The sequence below is a fragment of the Dufourea novaeangliae genome, unplaced genomic scaffold (assembly GCF_001272555.1).
Source record: "Dufourea novaeangliae isolate 0120121106 unplaced genomic scaffold, ASM127255v1 scaffold57, whole genome shotgun sequence".
In the NCBI taxonomy this organism is placed as follows: domain Eukaryota; kingdom Metazoa; phylum Arthropoda; class Insecta; order Hymenoptera; family Halictidae; genus Dufourea; species Dufourea novaeangliae.
This window is the reverse complement of record NW_015373937.1, coordinates 774,681-794,257: the sequence shown is the minus strand read 5'-3', so window position 1 is coordinate 794,257 and position 19,577 is coordinate 774,681. Positions and strand designations below refer to the sequence as shown.

Below are 19,577 nucleotides of genomic sequence, written 5' to 3'. Positions count from 1 at the left end.
ATTCTCTAATAAGAAGCATCGGTTTCTTGAATGAAACTTAAATTTAGTGGAAAGAAATCCCCTTGATTATGAATGTAAAGCAAAAAGGATAGACGAAGTCTAGAAGCTGAAGATGCTCTTGCATTGTCGGAATCTAGGAACTACGAAGACAATGTTGTTCAAGATGCTGAGAGACGCGGCTGTTACCGGTTGGTCTTCCGAAAGAATTATCAGGATATAAAGAGGAAGCTAGGGAATTTAATTTAATTCGAAATAACTGAATTAATTCTTTCTTTATGTGTGTCTTTACCTAAAAATTTAATAACAAAATTCGTACAAAATATCACAAAAACAGAATAGTTTTATGTAATATTCAATTATTATGTAAAGACTTAACTATGGCATAATAAAGTATTGTCATAGTAATTCATATTTTTGAGGTAAGGCCTGTAGGCAAGGTTGGTGTCTTTACTAAACGCTGAATATTTTTGAACTCTTTATGATTGGCATCTGCCAGTAATTTAAAAATAACATTCTCTGAGGTAGTTATATGACACCCAATTCCTCTCATCCTCTGTAAAAATAATATATCTTAAATTTGAGTCCATTTTTGAAGGTCACACCAACTTCTGACATTCTTGTTACCTCTAAAGCCAATAATCTATCCTCTTGAGTACGTGAAGTACAACAATCTGCAACAGTATGCACTTCATATCCATTCTGTCTTAAGTCAATTGCAGTATTCTCTATGCATACATGGGTCTCAAGACCAATTAGGATAATTGCTTCTGGTTTTTGACCGGAACAAATTGTACAAAGTTCTTTAGTTATCTGAAATATTCAACATGTAGCACGAAAACAATTGAAAATGTCACAATTTTCGTGAAGTGACGGACATATTATACTTACTTCAGGTGTGCACATGCTAAATTGAGTTTTTGGGAACGGTCCTTTGGCACCAGAAATATCGAATGCAGGAATTGTTTTACCCAAAGCATTTGGATTTTGTTCAGAAACTAATATCGGGACCTCTAAGAGCTTTAATGCGTCAATCTGCGCACATTAAGTACAACTTAACCTATGCGTAGGTAGTTTCACAGCGAAATGTTGCATATAGGATGCCTATCTTATAAACGTTCATTTTTTTCAAAAATATACAAATAATTGTCCAAACAAATTTTAGATATTTTTATGATTAATTGGAAAATCGAAATTATATGTGTATAAACTTTTATACATAACCTTGAATATTAAGTATAAATAGAAGTATACGAAGGTTGAGAAGGTTTAAGTTATACTGCATATGATATTTTTGTATATTTACCAGTTTTACCGAGTTTTGCGTGACCTTATCAAATTCGAGCATAGCCTTAGCAAACTTTTCTTGGACGTCGCATATTAGCAAAGCGCTTTTCCCCTGTTTGAGGATTGCTCTGGCAGCGTTCATTACCATTTTTCGACAGTAATGCGTAAAAAAATTAAGGTAGAATTCAAAATAGTGTTCGTTTGTCTCACAGAAAATCAGTCAAGGAGGTCACTATCGCAATGTCTACGAATTTCAACCCTCTGAGTTACTTGGTCCCATGTCGTGACGCACGTGATGTATTTCTGCGATATTCAAAGTTCATGGTCAGTCTTGGCATTACTAAGTTTAGATATGTTGCACTTAATCGATTTTGACTGAACCCTCTTGATGCGCAAGCAATATAATTGTGCGTATCGGGGCATAGCGATAATTGTTTATTTGTTTAGAGTTTAGAGCAACAAATGATAACTCAGTAGCACCGGTACATGAGGTTCTACATGAAATCATACAGCGTATATACATGTATGTTCTGTGAGATTAGATACAACTTAATGCTTTCAAAAAAGAACATTTCAAACACAAGCAAGACGCGTGTACCTACATAGAGTAACCGAGGTACTAGTATGAGTATTTAGATGTAGTATTTAGAAATTACTACCAATTGCGATGAGCTAAAAATGTTTGAAGAAATGAACGTAATTGTGTAGTTTTTATGTCCTATATTTTAGTCCCCACGGAGGAGATTTACACGGTGAAATGATTGCGTACAGCAACGGGAAGAGTTTATAAAACGCATACATTTTCCTGCAAGTTTTCCGTGGAGTACAGTTCAGTCGTTTAAATCGACTCATTTGACGCGTGCGCGTTGCTATCCGCGTGTCCCAGGTACGACTCGAGTCGGGTTTAGGAAGGCCACATAGAGCGGCAGCAGCGAGCATATCGGTAGTCAAACAATGTTGTTCCGGCTGGTCGGATGTACGGGTTCGTTTTGAGTTGGTAAAGCTCGATCAGGTTATTCCGGTGAATCAGTAATGATGCACGCGTACGGTTCATCGGGTCCGAAATCGCAGACATTCTAACGATCTTTAATATCACGAGAGCCCCGTATTTTCGTTCAAGAATTCATCGGGTCTGTGCTAGTTTGAGCGAGCAGCCGAGTTTATAAACAAAGAATGGCCCTGGGGCCTCGTGAGGCCGGGCACACGAAGCCGCTGGTCCAGCTTTTCCCAAACGCATCAGAATGCGTATACACGAGTTGTTATTGGTAAGTGTACAGCCAGATACAGGCCGACTTTTCTAGAACCACGAGAAATTATCGATTTGAACAAATAAACGTGTCGTATTGCGGTATAACCCGTGACGGATCGATACGTTGCAGTGGCACAGAGACGGCAGTGCGATATGCTGCCGCCATCTTTAATATGTATGAAACACTCACGAATCACAGTGCACCGTCTGCTGCTCGGCTTTTGAAAAAGTCCCGCGCGTTTCGTGTTCTGCTTCTTACCTAAAATTCACACGATTTTACCCCTCTGTTCAGCGAAGGAAATACATGAATGTACACGTTACTTCGATCGATAACGCATGCACGCTATCAGCAGATAATTCGCATACCAGCGTGCTTCGCCTAACGCGAGTATACCTATACGACGGTTTTTGTTTAATAACAAATATACGCCGGCATATACCAGCCTTAATCAACCTCTTTTTTTTTTTTTTTTAACCAGGTCCCTCATTTCCATCAGCTGTTTCCACAAAGCTTTCAGTCAGTTTCATGTTATCAATCGAATCATCCATCGTCTCTGTGTATTAACCAATCTTTTCACGCCATGCTTAATTTCGTAAACTTTCCATGTATTTGCCTGCATACACGTTTCACTAACGTTCTTCGCTTCGACTCATTCGCACACCTGCGTTCTCCACTTCTATACACTGTTCTGTTTAAATTTTCTGCTCATCGGGTGGATAACTTGAAAATATCGAATTTGTCGAAATTTTCAATTTATTCCATCAGGGAAGGATGATTCTTGGGTTATTCTATATTCCTCTTTCATCTCCGCTCATATCGTTGCATCGTATTTCCGTTGTTTAAGTGAACCGTTTTCTCGAACTCGTGCAAGAATCAACTATGTTATTCTAGTGAGGAAAATGTGTGGAAGCTGTGTCAGGATGTAGCCACGAGACACGGATCGGAATTACAGCATTGCTATGTTGCTTTCGTGAGCAACCCTTGGCGTAGGGTACCGCTTTGGCGACAACGGGCAGGAAGGGACGACGATAAGCTTGTACTTTGGGTTAGTTTGTGTGTGTGTGTGTGTGTGTGTGTACTAAAAAACAACAAAAAAGGCACTCCAAGAAGCCGCAGAGTGTCTCCATTAATCTTAGCTTTTCTTGTTTCATTGAAACGTCTTTCCAAGGGGGAAAGAAAAAACAACGTGTTTATTTGTTGTATCCCGTAGGACTTCCACGTAATCCTTATCTACGCACCCGACGAAAGGGCGGTCGTGTACGATTTAGATAGCGCGTTGCCGTTTCCCACGCATTTCTGGAAATACGCGATGGAAACGTTTAGATCGGACGAGGTGGTGCAACCGAAGCTTCACAGAAGATTCCGAGTGATCCCGGCCAGCGTGTATTTGCGAGAGTTCGCGTCCGATCGGCATCATATGAAACGCGAGGATGGCACATGGATCAAGACGCCGCCGGATTATCCGCCGATCTCAATACCAAGTATGTTCAATGGACTTAGGCTAGCCGATTTTTTTGACCCTGGATAAGGGTGCAAAAAAAAAAAAACAAAAAACATGCAGTCTACATGACATATTTTGCAACTCTTCTAGCGTGCAAGGACAACTTGGATTCCTTTATTAACATGGATCCAGGAACTGGGTTCGGGGTGGTGTTGACATTAGAGCAATTATTCGACCGATTTCATAGGCCGATCGCGAACACAACGGCTCCTCGTTCACCTCAGCCACAAGCGACACCGACTTAAGTGTATACGGATAAGTAAGTTTTGCAGGGTAAAAATGATTGTTTCGCTTCGATTTCCATTGTCTCAAAATCAATTGTATGGCCTAAGGGAATTGGCGGGTGTGCATGCACTTTTTGCGAGCTGAAATCACCGGGGTCAAAAGTTGATAATAATATTCACGTTTAATTGTTGCTAATCGCTCAAGATCCGCAGCCGCGTTTCTATCGTACCGGCAAAAATACACTGGAACCGGATCGCTTAATTTCTCCGAGACATTCCTGATTACGAATACTCGCGTTCACTTTTAATCGTATACTTTTTTCCATATTTCGTTCTTGTCTTCGAATTGTAATCCTAGAATTTTTAGTCGAGACCCAACAACCCTGTTTAACTATTGTCTTGAGTGCTACGCACAAAATTCGATACCAGAAGAAAACGTTCGTAATTCTATGGAAATCAAAATCTTACAAATCTATCGCTAGAAAAAGAAAATAGTTCGTGTCGTCAGTGTCGATACGCAAGCTCGCGATTACGTAATTTCGGCGGATCACGTGTGCTGCGCTGCTTTCTTTCCGAATAATCTTAAAATAAGTATTACCCTGTTGTATTTCTAGGCTATGCTGAAAATATGGTTGTTTCCCATCTTGTTAAAAAGTCTCTTTTGCAGACACCGTCGCGGAGACCTTTCCGTCTTCGTGCCAGCACGTTACGATCAACCGTATTCCAAGTTTTGAGTTGTGGTTCAATAAGCGTCCTCGTCTTCGTACGTTCTATCATCCCATTCGTAATGAATCTTTGTCACGACTTTGCTCTATCGATGGTATTTATATCGTTATCATTATTGCGTCAAAGACTGATTGTATTTGTAGCGGATAATTCTTCGAATTTCGAGGAAAAGCATACCGTTTTTCAATGATACAGATATCTATTGGCGCGCGTTCTAGGCACAGACGCGACCGAATGCGCTCGTTAATTATTACGCAGTCGATATAGTAAGGGCAAGAACTTTGTCTTTGCGAAATACTGTAATTATTACGATTATTGTAATTCTTGTGATACTTTACACTTTCTACTTTGAATACCTACAAGCTATACTTGTCTACTGTTTGTACTAAGAAAAAGAAAATACAACTGATTCTTAACGACCGTGCGTTCGCTCGTCGACGGGAATTATTTTCGGGGATCGTAAAAGCCTCCTGCACGACCAATTGTCCACATCGAAGGATCGTTTTTGAGTCAACGAATGCGTGTATCCTTTGGATTCCAGGTGAACAACGAAAACTTGGAGAAGAAAGTGACTTATTCGTCTCTGTTACGCGATATTATATTCCTTGAAACTGTTACAGTGAGAGGTTATTGTACAAGTTTGTTCGACGAGCGAACGCAATCGAGACCGTCGGTTCGTCGTTTCAACGGGGAGAAGGATGAATCATTAAAGAATAGAAAGAACCGTCGGTCGTTGTCGATAGTTTAAGATTTCGTCCACTCTTTGCCTTCCAGAATCTTCTCACTAGTTCTCTTTGTCTTTTTATCATCGAAATGTGTTTCTCTCCGATTCGCATATATACCATCTTGTATACTTCTTGCATAATCGGACATAAATCACGACACGGAACAAGTCCTCGTCGCTTTCGCATGAACACCGGCGTCGTACAATATATACGAATAAACTTGGGACCGATCTTTCTAGATTATAATAATATCTTTGATCACCGGAATAGTAAAAACGGGGAAAAAAGAACTAATCTCTCTCTATCGTTCAAAATATTGCTAAATATGTCAGAAATTATTATTATTGTATACACATACATACGTATATAGTATATATTTATCAATATTGCATATTTATTATATTGATATATTTCATTATATATTATATCGATTTCAATACGACGAGTAAGAGATTTTAGCCGAGAATGTTGAATTATACAATGTTTTATTATACACATACTATATTTGTCGACGTACGGTGACATATTTCTCTTGTCATTCTGATTCTGCGAAATAACTTTGAGGATCACGGATATTTCGTCACGATACCCGCATGTTCACGAGAGAATATACATATAAAACGGTGGAAAAAAGCCTCTTTATGAACTTCGTCTTTCGAGTATACGATAAGCTATTATAAAAACTAAAATGGATGCGCTCCATTTGTCTCAGCTTGAAATCTTATGAATGTACTTTTTCAGACTTTATACGAAGGAATCGTCATGTACTCAGAGATCCTCTCTCCTCTTCCTCGATCAGGTGCCACCATTATCGTTGATACAGTGAGCGCGACGAATGAAAATGAGAAAAAAAATACGAGAATGAGATACATACTTCCGAGATGGTGATCAAATGTTAAGGCGTGCACTTTCGTTTCTTCCTTCGACGCGATGTGAAAAGTTCCGTTCGTTGAATGTTAATGTTGTGGAATTACTAAGCGTTGACCGATACTTTCTACACCGCACAGTCGATTTTTCTATCATATCCGTTCGACTTCGTAACGAGATATAACTCGATGTCTGTTGAAGTTATAACGATAATCACAAAGTGGTTTTAACATTTTTGCTCATTACGCGCACAGAATTTCGGCGTTCGATCCAATTCAACACTGGTTCAAATCGTACCTTAGGCATCGGAGAGTTGAAAAAAAAGAGAGAAGCAATGACGCGCATGGATTTTCAAATGTATATTGTATTCAATTTGCAAAAATATATAATGTACAATTACAGAAGTTATAATGGTGAATTACAATACTTCGACGTCCCACAAACGATCCTTTGCACTTGAGGATCCTTAGTTAGCGGTAAATTCTTAAAGTTTGCGTAGCATATGTAATATGACGTGTATGCTGAATTGTTGTTGGTTGTCGAGAATATTATGACAGCCACATGACGTTTAAAATGTAACGGAAAGTTTGCCATGGAAATAGAAACCAAAGCCATTCAGCTTGTCAAATTACATCAGGTGTTCGAAGGTACTTGTCGCTGATCCATACGATATAAATAACTATCTGCAATACGAGTATTCAACTAAATTAAAATTAAAAGGAGCAATAGTTTTAATACTAGTCTGTCAGTATGCACCCTTCGTTTGATAAGTTCTCATAAAACAGCCACAATATCTTTTTTTGGGGGGTTTTAAGTCGTACGTTATTTTCAGGATAGAGCTAGAATAATAAATATCTAGTCAATAACAAATAAGTAACTAGGCTTTAAGTAAATGCTAAGACTGACTTACAATACAACGATGCGAATTACTATAAACACAACAATAAAAGACTTCCATGCGCTTATTTAGATTAGAAGCTTAGTCGAAAGTAGCAAATTAAACAGCAGTTAAGACATTCATAGTCCACGGTTATCAGTTCTTTTCGTTTCATTCGAGTAACCGGTGCAAGTCACAATTAATAACTAAATTAACTTTTCCTCGATCCTCAGGTTCGATAGTACGGCCTGTAAGTGGACATCGGGATATTGTTTTTCGATAAATGGTGCACGTCACCTTGGTCGTACTCCACGTCATTGTAGATTCCGCTTTGATTCTGAAAAACAGAAGCAATCTCTGTTCTCGAGGCTGTCTTTCGAATAGCATTTTAAAAAATGAGTCGACAATACTTACGGCTAAAGATGACCTAGATTTTGGCCTGGGAACGTGAAAGCCGCTACTTTGGGGGATCAGATCAGCTCTGTCCTTGTCCTGCGGCTCGGAATCCGAGCTGTCTGGATCTGGTTGGTGTCTCTGTCTTGATCTTGGCGGTGCCTGTAGTCTTGGCAGGGGGACAGGTGGTAACGTTCCATGGACGTTAATGGGTGGATAGCCGAACATGGCTGAACTCGGTCTAGTTGGTCCCATGGGCTCCGTCTATAATTAGAGAAGAATTCAATAGTTTCGAAATATCAATAATTCTGACGATTTTTATCCATTAATCGAGACCACTTACCGCGTATACATTGGCAGTTGCCATGTGATCCCCGAAGTGTGCCCACATATAGGGTGGCAAATTGGTCGGTGGTCCTTGCTTTACGGAAGCCAGTGTACCGACAGATCCCACCCTCGCCAGAGTTCCTGGTAGTGTACCAGGAATACCGCCCTGAATATATCCGTAAACCGGTGAGCCAACCGATTTTTGTTCTCTCGACCATCTTCGACTGTATCACAGATTAACGGTCATATAAAAATGTGTTGATTAACTAAAACAGGACGCGCTAGAGATGATTATTCGTACCTCCACATGACCAGACACACGAGCGTTAAAACTATAATTATTAAAGCTGCTACAGAGGCTCCTATAGCTACACCCAGAACCTCTCCGTCGACCTCGCACTGAGCACCGTAATAATTTCCAGTGCACCTGTGAACAAAATTAATTGACCGTTAAACTCTTGGAGGGCCATTAGTGATCATTTAAAAAACCATTGGAAGGGTCTTGGAAACCCTTGCACGACCTTTATTGGTTATTGGTATACTTACGTGCATTGCATGTGATCGCCCTGATACGAGCACGACCCTCGATTATTACAGTACGTCGAGGGACACGATATACAAGTCCTACCAGACTCGTTGGGATCGTCCTTGTGGGGATCCTTTAATCCTGGGTTACAGGCGCACGTAAATCCGCCCCAAGTGTTCGTACAACTGGCTGACGAATGGCAGTCGTTCAACTCCGACGAAACACATTCGTCCAAGTCTTTGAACACGATGTATCATAGAATCAGTACATAGTTGAGAATCGAGGTGATATATGTACAGTTGTTTTCATGCATACCTTGCAAGTTTGATATAGATCCAGGTGGACTGTCGACGTACAGGGCACTGTTCCCGATATTATTGCTCCTCCTGTGAATAACGCCGAGCAGGTGTCTTTGTAATTCCCCTGCTAAGCTCGGCCTAATTGTTCTCGGCTCGTAAGTGAGTTTCAGAGTTGCATTAACAAAGACACCCCCTTGCCCTTGGCTCACGTCACCCTGGTACACGCCGTTCACCAAAGAGCCCATGTACTCGTCCGAGAACGGTGTCATCGACATAGCTGATTCGATCTGAGAAACATAAAGAAATTCCCTGAAACCTCCATTTCCATCGTCCTGTTATCTAGAATTGCGTTCACTCACAGCTCGATTCGCCTCGTAGGCTAAAGTCTGATAGGCTTCGGAGTCCTTATCGGTGAATCCTCGATCCCAAACGACCTTCCTGTCGTAGATCTTGTCCACTCTCATAGACACCACGATACTGATAATTTCTGTCGACAAAAATTCCCAGTTTAATATACGTCTGCGAAAGTAAGATTAATTGCGATGGATCTAAGGGTTCTACGAACTCTTGCAAGGCAACGAATGCTGTAGTCTGGCGTATCCTGGCTTGCAGTGACAGGCGGACACTCCTTGAACAGTGGCACAAGCCTCGTGTTGACTGACGTCGCAGGTGCTCGTGTCACCTACAATACAGGTGTCGATTCGAACTGGGGGTTGAGTCGGTCTTCGATGAAAGGTCAGTCGTCGAATTGGTCCAGTCGGTCTTGGACTGACTGTCGGTGGATCAGGTTGCGGAACTGCAAATCTACATAAAAAACAATTATAACAGTGTTATGATCACCTTAGAACACTCATCGAGGATTTACTGTATAACTTTCAAGAGACACGAACCCTGTACCAACCACGGCTGGTGGCTGGGTCCTCGTAGGCTGAGGTTGCGGTTGTACATGTGTCGAAGTTCTGTCGGAATTTTCGAAGAGATTCAAGTACGTTCTTTTCCCGTCAATGCTGACGAATCCCTGACCTTCGACCGCAGACGTTAGTATCACATCCGCGCTTCCCGCGTTTATCGGCACCCTGACACCTTCCCCTGATCAAAGAAGAAAAAAAAAAGCAAGAAATACAGGAAAACTGTTGACGCAGAGGGGGTTTGTGTAATTGAACGTGTAAATGTTTACCGGAGCCTCCACCGCCGGGACCTTGGATAGCCGAGACCGTGACATCAAAAATATCACCGAGAGGTGGATGCCTCGGCGGCGGGTACGGTCGTTGAGTAGCCAGTCCTTGGGATCCTGTGTAATCCAAGGTGTCGTCGAGGACGATTCCAGGTCGGGGTCGGTAAGCATACCGATCCGTCGGGGCTACAAAGTGAATTAATTGACCATGACGGTTCTGTCAGGCGGGGTGTACAAAGAAAACCAATTAACCATACATATTGGCGGAGGCCACTGGGAGAAATTCATTATAGATCGAATTATTGTTGCCACGGCGAATGGGAAAAATTGATTCTTGAACGAATACCCTTACCTGAATTCTTTGTGAATGTGTTGGATGCAGGAGTGTGAATTATAGTTTTCTCGACGATCGATGGGGACTTTGTAAAAGTCGAAGGCAAATTTTCTGTCGGGGTTGGAACGCTCGATGAACTCGTCGAGCTGTCGAAATCAGTCGACGTGCTTGGTTGCAAAGCTGTCGTAATCGATGAACTCGGTGAATTATTTGCAGTGGTGTCCGTAGAAGCTACCGTTGGCTGAACAACAGTTTTCGTCGTTGTCGGTTCAATTACGTGAACTGAAGAGCTGGTTTCGATGTTCAACGTTGACGTGGAAAAGGATTTCGTCGATGTTTTGGAGAACGTCGATACGACGTTAGGTTTATCGTTATTTACATCCGAACTAGGATCTCCATAGTCGTTGATCTTCGACGATTTCGTGGGTTTGATGTCCAATGGTATCACAGGCTTCGGAGAATCTTCGTTCTTCGTGTCAGTCACATGATTAGGCTGACTATGTTCTGACCCAACCGTCGACGTCTTCTCGTTGCTTATTCGATTGTCCTTCGGCGGATTTTGATGTTTATTCGACACCTGAGCATCAGGGATCTTCGAGTTTTCCTTATCCTTTTGATTGTTATTTTCCTCGAGGATCTTAATGGCATCCTCTAAACTGTTCGTAGTGGCCTCGTTCTGATCGTTCTCTTCCTTTTTCGTTGAAGATTCCTCTGGCTGTTCCTCTTCGTATTTCAGACCGAAGTGAGATTTATCTGGATGTTTGTCGTTCTGATCCTTATCCCGATGGAAGGTAGAATCCAGGGATGGTGGTAATGGTTTATACGGTGGGATAGGTCGTCTATTGCCGCCTGAACACACGTAACAGGGACAAATTGATATTCAACTGATCAAGAAACAAACCTAAGAAAGAAAAGCAAACGAAATTAGTATCATTACCAGGACGATTCCAGTTCCACGGGCGATTTCCTTGGGGCACAATCTGTTCTGGTAGCGGTATTCCGTTCACGAACGGTCTAATAGGTCGTTCCGGTGGTAGTTGATTAACAACGGGTCTTTCCGGAGCTGGTGGTTTCTCAAACGGATAAGGATGATCTGGCGGAGGAGGAGGATTCATACCAGGAGTGTCAAAATCTGGTGGTAGAGGTGGAACGTCTGAAATTCTTGGTGGACCTCTGTTATTTATCCTGCGAAAAGGAAATTTACGCTCTCATTATTAAAAAAACAAGGAAATACAAGCTTTGAGCGTTCAGACGTCATCCCCACCACTAGATGCTTGACTGGTTCTACGGGGAACCTCCTCCAGTTGTGGAGATGACGTCTGAACAGTCATCGATGATTTACTGTAGTAAGTTGTGGAACTTGTATATTCACTTGCCTGGTTGCTTGAATCGGACGCAGAGGTCTGACCGTGTTGGCAGCCACATTCACGTTCCCATTCAGGAGTTTCACGATCCCCGTGATGATGTCCTGTATATCAGGATTCGCCTGACGTTGTCCTGCAGTGGCGGTTTGCAGGATGGGCGGCGGAGCGTGTTCGCTATAGATCCTCGGTGTCTCTTGGCGAGCTTGTCTTTGTTGATCTATCGCCTGCAGGTACTGTGCCCGTTGGTGCGACACTCCAACCAGCTGATGGGGCTCCGACAAGAGTTTTGGTCCCTGCGGAGCCCCTTGTCCTTCCCCCGACATGGATTCGCTTGTCGTCGGGGCTATACTGTTGGTACAGACATAGAGAAACGTATGAAGCATCGGTGGAGATTTGTAAGCCACGTGCAATAAATGGTATTCTGCTCAATGATCTACGACGATCGATGACTTGACAATCGCTGAAATCTACTCTCTTGAATGCAGATGATGTTAGTTTTGCTCACAAGATACTAAATGGTATTGCGGAATTTCACAGAACTCTATATTAACCTGTATACCGATCAGCTAGACTTTTATGGTTCTTTCCACACCTCGGATAACAACTTTCGTTTTCTTTTTCCTTGATTTTATAATTTCGTAATCCCATTTCCCCTCTCTATACATGTATACCAAACGGCTTGTTGCCCGTTAAATAAATAAATAAATAATAGTACAAAAATATAATGACAGGACGAAAAGAAGATTGACGGACTTACCGATAATATTCCCCCGGTTTCACCTCTATGTTGTTACCGTCGATATGATCGACGTGTTTCGAGGATGTCGTCAGTTCGTCGATAGCTTCTTCTTGCCCGGTATTATCTTCGAACCTGACGTCGTTTTTATCGAAACCGTGGACACTCTTCGAGCTTTCCAGCTGAAATGCTGGAACAGTCCTCTGGAACGTCGGCGATCCATCACGGTGGTACACGTTCGATGTCCTTTCCGGTCCCGTGTACGCGCTGCCGCTGAGAATTATGTCTTCTTGGGAGGAACGCGATGACGTCGGATCGTTTTGGATAGCCGACACACCTGTGTACAGGTTAGACAAGGCAATTCAGAAAAGGCGTGTTGTTCGTCTGCTTTGCATAAATTTGCAAACGAGCTCGTGCACGGAAAACGACGGACGCCTTACGGGATAAGCGGCGTAGTTTAAGAAAGAAGCGCGCGCGCCTCATCGCGCACCGAGACCCGTAATTGCCCTACAAGCGGGGTAGATAATTGTATCGTGATTAAATGGCGGTAATGAGACATTCGACGACGTCCGTGTGAGTAACCCGTCGACCGGCTCGATTCAACGGAGACGAACACGATTTCCCCTCGAACGGTACTTTCGAACGTTCCCCTCGTCCCGTTTCGCGTTCGTTCATTTTTGCGGATCGATCGAAAGCATATCTTCTCTCGGACTCATAATTCTCTCTCTCCGTGGCACAGAATCGACAAGAGAGTGCCACGTGATTCGGATTAGGGATGTTTCATTCCGATTCGATTCCACGGAAGGCCGATTCTCTTGTTGCTTTATGTTTGTTTTTTTAATGGGACTACATATTTTTATTCGGATTTGACAAGTGTGTATCGGATCGTTTACTTAAATCATCGACGGTGATCCGCAAGAAACGTCGCGTTGGAGAAGACGGCCGTGGAAGGGTCGCGATCGAGAGTCGCAAAAAATCGAGATCCATGGCCGATCGGGAATGAAAACGGTACTCGAACGGTTGACATTCTCTCGAAGCCGGTATCGAGTGGTTTGACCAACCGTGGACGTGACGTGTATGAAATTACTACTCTCTCTCTCTCTCTCTCTCTTTCTCTCTGCTCGTTTCTCTGTATTCTTTCTCGTTCATCGCCCCGTTCCGCCCTTTCACGAAGGAAAAAGGTTCGTCGACATCGCGTAGATTCTTCTCGATCGCTCGTGAGGAATTCGCGATCTTTAACTTCTTTCCAGGATTAGTTTCGCCATTTCGAAAAGTTTCGAATTCTCTACCTTCTATCTCTGACAGCCCAGTCTCTGCATCACGCGATCTGGGTATTTGCAATTACCTCGATATCACTTTTATTCCAACTGGTTAGAGACGACGCGTGCGCAAAAATATTATACGGCGGTCTTCGTGTACAGTTTCAGCATTAAAATTCCGCGGCCGAACGGGGATAGAAACAATGGACGGGGGCTTTCCGTGCAGCAATTCAGCGACGCGCGAAGCAATTTGAGTGAAACTACAATTGTGGTTCTACAGATGATCGCGATTCGATAATAAACAATCTGCTGTCCCAAATATCAGCGTAGAAACCTGGAATACTAACCGAGATGATTTTAATCGGTTCGATCGCCGGAGAAGACACCAGACGAACGGACGTGTTTCGATCTTGTCGAAAGTTAGCCGGCCGTGGTACGACGACTATACTTTGTTTCTTAGAAAGTGCGTGCATATTATAGTATCATTTTCCTGTCGGACTTTTTCCTTTTCAGACCTTTCACCGTCTTCGACCGACCCATCCCGAGAATACTTTGCCTCGAGAGACAGTTTCTGTCGTTAACGAGATAACATGTACGTCTCTGACTAACGAGACTCCTTCGATTTACTTCAAAGCCCCCCTGTTTGACTCCAAAAAGTTATCCCCTTGGCCGAGTCAAGAATTAATTGTTTTCCTTTGCTCGTTATATCTTCTTCGCGGCAAAGATACAAGCAGCTTTTGTATAATTTATATTACTATGGCTCGCTGCGTTCGCTACAGTATCTCGTCGATAATTAATTATTCATTAACGATTATACCGGATGGATCGAGTAAGAAGCATGAACGTTACGTAACTTTCCTGCCTTTTTTTTAGCTACGGTAATATATATTCAAATTTCTTGATAAATCGAAAGAACCGCGAGATGGTTATTCAACACGGCTGGCAAGGTTTTACCGCGAAGCAACGATTTTCATTTTCCTAAATCTATCGCTAATTGCTCGTTAGGCGGTGCACGAAGCGACATGATTTTCAGCGAATTGCCCCGCTCGCTATTACAATTAAGTTAACCGCTGCTTCGTTCTACTCGCCGAGCATCATGCTCTCGATACTCCCTCTCCGATTCCCGCGTGGAAACAGCAGAAACGTTTCGTCGATACACCGTCATAACATTTTGAAATTGTTCTTTCGTCGACGCCTCCGACTTTTTAATAGTTGAGCTTTTGGGACCTCTTGTAAATTCTCGAATCCGAAATTTTGTAAGATTTCGAAACTTTCTTAGATTTCGACGTTTCGAAAAACCCATCCTTACTTTTTAACATATAATAAGATAGTCGTTCGGGTATAGAAACCCATCTTGGTTCATTATAAACATCCAACAATTCATCGACGATAAAATTCAAACGGAGCTTGGATTATGTACAGCTATCTTTGCGTACCGATACGCGTACGCTTACTTTAATTCAGTTTTCCTCGTTCCATTATGGAAATACAGGGGTATTGTTGTTACGGCGTCGAGGACACGTTATTATCGCCGGTCGAGATTACGGTTTCAGTTGTGCCTGACATTAGAGAGAACGTGGAGAACATTGGTTTCCTAAAGTACGTGCGTACCTAGTACTCGAAGCTCTGAAAGATCGGTAGCGTGAGAATCTAGGTAAATTAGTGGTTGATACCGTAACGACGACGAAATTGACAATAAGTTCTATCAGATGTATTCCGTGTGTCGACGACATCGATCGTGCTTGAAATTATATCGAATTATCCTTCGGAAATTTATCGTTCCAAGCAGCCTTAATTAATCGTTCACGTCGTTGAGATTGCGTGACGACAGGAGGTTCCATTCGATAGATTCCGTGTAGAACCAGTCGGATTACCTTCTGTACGAGGACTTTCGTTTCGAATTCGGTCTCTCGGTGTCGTAGAGGTAATAATTACAAGGCGGTTGCTGGTGAACGAATAACGGTGTTCACCTGAACACACTATAACCTTCTCAACGTGAGAGCAATCGTATATAGGGCCGCCGTGAGAATGTAGGTGAATTGCATGGTTGATTCTGTCGCACCGTGTAAGGAATGCAGCCTCCTCCTGACCAGCCTCGAAACTTCGTTGTGTCCTGAATCGTTCGCAAACTACCGATTTTTCGTTTAAAATACTTACGAGATAATTACTCGAACCTAACCGACCGTCGAAAAATCTCACGACCTGGGAATCTTTTTAGTCGATTCTTTCGAATTTTGTTAACGCAAGAGTATCATTCCTACCACTGGTTAATCCTTTTTATTCCTAGCCTGTCGTGGTACCCTGTACACCAGTTATCGGATTTTTCATTCCCCTTGGCGGGGAAAACTGTTTTCCGCTTCATAGGCGAGCGAGTTCGAGAAAATACGAGACATCGCGTGAGGTTCACGGTAAACACCGCGTCTGACGAGGTAACGAGGTAACATAGTTGTGTGTAGTAACTTGTGTACAAAGCGTCCGTAAAAATGATTACCGGTTCTCTGGGGATACCATCGATTCCCGGCCGAGATATGTAGACGACGATGATATTTACCAGCCTCTGGATTCCGCTAATGGAATCTCGCGTGTACGATATTAATGACCGGGTTTCCTTGTTCCGTTGCGTTTAGCTGCTCCCTCTGTTCCCAATATATCGTTGACACCGTGCCATCTTGGACCTGTTCGAATTGTCACCTTCGCGTTGTAAGGAAACAAGATTTTCTCCCTCAACTAGGGCTGTACGATTAGGGATTCTTCTATTCTTTTATTTCTTCTGGACATTCTTCTGAATCAAATTAGAATCGAAGATCCCTACCTTTAATACAACATAAGTCGCAAATCTCGCTCTATCGTCGTGAATTTAATATTCGTCTAGAGCACGGCACAAGGTGGGTTCGTATGACCTCGTGACGCAATTCTAACAGCGTCTAGCGCGAACACGAGGCAAGAAGAAAGAAACGTCGAAGGGGTTTGGATCCGTGGAAGCCGTAGACCCGAGAGCTATGCGCCGTCTCTCGAGGCGGTAACGGCAGAGTTAACGGTACGTCATTCCAGCCCAATATTTATTCTTTTCGCCGGTGAATGCGCGACATTCGAAGTGTCTCCTTTGAGATTCGACAGGTGTTAGCCACTCTTCATCGACACGTGCTCCCAGGAAGCTTCAGGATCTATCGAGTTTTAAGTGAACATAGTGTGTCCACTCGACCGAACGGTTTCGAAAGTTGATTGCTTTCGTGAGAAAGTATCGTTCATCGAATTTTGATCGTTTACCTGTGACGTTTACTTCGGGGAATCCCATCCTGCGTCATTCTGGAGCAAATAAAATCCTGCCCGGTGAACCAATCGACTTACCGTTCTGTAGCTTACGACGATTTCGTGACACTTTCACGAACTAACGCACGGTTCGGCGAAAGTCGAGTGACGAAACTCTCGGTGTGTGTAGGTATACGTTACTTTGCGTCAGTTCCTCGTCGGTATTAACGATGACGCGATCCGTATTATGCAGATTTCATTCCGTTGCGTAAAAGAGACATCGGTACTGGAGATGAAATTAGGCGGGGAACATAGCTGATCAAAATTCGATAGGTTTTCGTTTCGCCGTATAGGGGATATACCGGTTGATGACTGAACCTTGAGGACCGAATCGCACCTAGATCCCAAGGATACGTTCAATTTACATAAGTCAACGAACTGGCGAAGTCGAAATTCGCCTGTAGATCTCCCTGGCACGTAAATCGTATATATATACGCGCATTCATATTGTACAAAAGAATTAGTCTAGATTGCTCAAATCAAAAAACTATTAACTTTCTAGTACTCCCTGAGATGTAATTAAATTTACCAAAATGAAAATTTCCTGTCAAGGGCCTATTATTCATTTTTGTCAAATGATACAAATGTGTTTAACATCATCGACACTCTCGTAGATACGTTTTTAGCGGAGGGAGATGTGAAAATCTCGAAGTAACAGGTACGTGCCAGTACTCGAATGCACGTCATGCCGTCAGCTTTCTCCTCTGTCGTTTCTCGAACGTCCCTATGACGTATCTGCTTAAACGTTAAATAATACGAGTCGCCTAAAAATTTCACCAGGTTTTTCCTCCAACAGTGTCTCGACGGCCGTGTGTTCAATGTAGAACCGAATGGACTTCGCGCATGGTTGCGAAAAAATGATTATCGCGAGGAGCTTTACTCCACTTTTAAATATTTATACGCAGGTCAGCTTCTCGCGGTTCGACGAACCCTCCCTTTTTCACGATTCCACGATATCTAGTGCTGGTTAAAACTTTACGGTTGCATTCGTGAGATTCTCATAGGAAATTGTTTATCTCTCGAGCGGGTGGGCGCCCGCCGCGGGGCAACCTGTCCGGAACCGGATGCGTACCTACTTACGTATCCGTATCGCAGAAATGGTACATCATCGGCTGTTATCAGTTTCCCACTGCAATTACGAGTATTCAATTACTCGATCTCTTTAATTACTCTCTCGTCGCTTGAGTCACTATTTCTGTACTAGGGACGCAAAAACGTTCACATGGTATACCGATTTGCTATTACTACCAGATCTCTGGCAGCCACGAACGAGACATAGTTGCTTCGTTTTTTCCCCTTGTCCAGCTTGAAACTCGCCGAACGACATGAAATTTTCGACAGAGGTCAAGATACCGGTTTAAGATTCGACCGTGTAGCTGGTTTAAACACCTATCGAACAGGTTCAGGCAATAATTCGTTCAACGCTCGTTTGTGGCCTTGGTTGGATAAAGGACAATCGTTCAGACCCCCAGGATCTATCGTCGAGTTTCCCATCAGACTGTGATCCGTGACGATCATTAGCACCACAGGCCATATGCGAGAGTCGGCTTGGAAAGTGTGCCTCGAATGATCTCTCGCCAGAGGAATTCCAAATGTATGTACATATCTCTCAGCCACGGATCAGGGGAGTCCTTACAGGAAATTAAATGTGGTAAAGATGGACTAAATACCCCTCAAGCAAAACACCTACGAGGACTTGGAAATGGTCCCTGTGATTGCAGAACTGTCTGCGCTTAATTGTAACATATTCCATGTACTCCAAAAATACAATAGCTCCTCGATGAATGTTCGAAGGCTCCCCGGCACTGAACATAAAACATTTCATAAACTAATCGCTATATGCAGCTGAAAGAAATATAATTGGCTTCAGAATTGCAAGCTCTATCATTGTGCTAAATCTCCTTAAAAAGTCAGCGTTATACCTTGAGACCTCTTGTTGTCAGTGCGGAGATGCCTTCGAACACTCACGAAGGATTTACTATACCTTGAAATTCGCAAGATTCGTGATCTTACCTATAAACATCAGAAGGTAAAAGGTCAGCAGGACCTTCGGTCCATCCGTGTGGAGCCTCGCCATCCTGGTTCCCTCGGCGCGTTGCGGTCGATCGTTGGGGACCTTCCCCCCGCGCGTTTGCTCTTGGAACAAGGCCAGGCTAATGTCAAGGACACGTCGAAGGAAATCACCTCAGGAGTGCCGGCAGTGGCTGGACCAATCTTTATCGTTCGTTTGAAACGTGCCACGGTGCCAACCGATCGCCGCCATTTTGGATCGCAAGCCTATGCCGTGTTAAAAACGCCGAGCATCGTGGAAACTTTGATGCCCCCCCTGGCTGCTCGCCATTCTTTCTCACCTCCTATCCTTCCCTCCCGTACGTGTAGGGGCCTTTTTTCTTCGTCTCTTT

At 43.1% G+C, this 19,577-nt stretch overlaps 3 protein-coding genes across 3 annotated transcripts; 1 reads left to right on the top strand and 2 right to left on the bottom strand.

Moving 5' to 3' along the window:
* Positions 1-287: 287 nt before the first annotated feature.
* LOC107185484 (isochorismatase domain-containing protein 2-like) lies at positions 288-1,562 on the bottom strand. The gene is made up of 4 exons (XM_015573174.1): positions 1,304-1,562; positions 889-1,032; positions 625-810; positions 288-553 (listed from the first exon to the last, which is right to left on the bottom strand). Exons 1-4 carry the CDS (start codon positions 1,430-1,432, stop codon positions 407-409), a joined length of 606 nt encoding a protein of 201 aa, XP_015428660.1. The 5' UTR covers positions 1,433-1,562; the 3' UTR covers positions 288-406.
* A 629-nt stretch (positions 1,563-2,191) lies between these two features.
* On the top strand, positions 2,192-5,985 carry LOC107185483 (protein N-terminal glutamine amidohydrolase). Its single transcript, XM_015573173.1, has 4 exons — positions 2,192-2,549; positions 3,426-3,579; positions 3,745-4,015; positions 4,126-5,985. The coding sequence occupies exons 1-4, from the start codon at positions 2,458-2,460 to the stop codon at positions 4,278-4,280; spliced, it is 672 nt and encodes a 223-aa protein (XP_015428659.1). The 5' UTR covers positions 2,192-2,457; the 3' UTR covers positions 4,281-5,985.
* Positions 5,986-7,683: 1,698 nt separating this feature from the next.
* On the bottom strand, positions 7,684-19,252 carry LOC107185363. Its single transcript, XM_015573028.1, has 15 exons — positions 19,189-19,252; positions 12,629-12,944; positions 11,884-12,219; positions 11,445-11,692; positions 10,526-11,356; positions 10,177-10,359; positions 9,890-10,088; positions 9,565-9,803; positions 9,359-9,486; positions 9,016-9,286; positions 8,721-8,937; positions 8,476-8,601; positions 8,191-8,398; positions 7,869-8,111; positions 7,684-7,791 (listed from the first exon to the last, which is right to left on the bottom strand). The coding sequence occupies exons 1-15, from the start codon at positions 19,250-19,252 to the stop codon at positions 7,684-7,686; spliced, it is 3,717 nt and encodes a 1,238-aa protein (XP_015428514.1).
* Between the last annotated feature and the right edge of the window lie 325 nt (positions 19,253-19,577).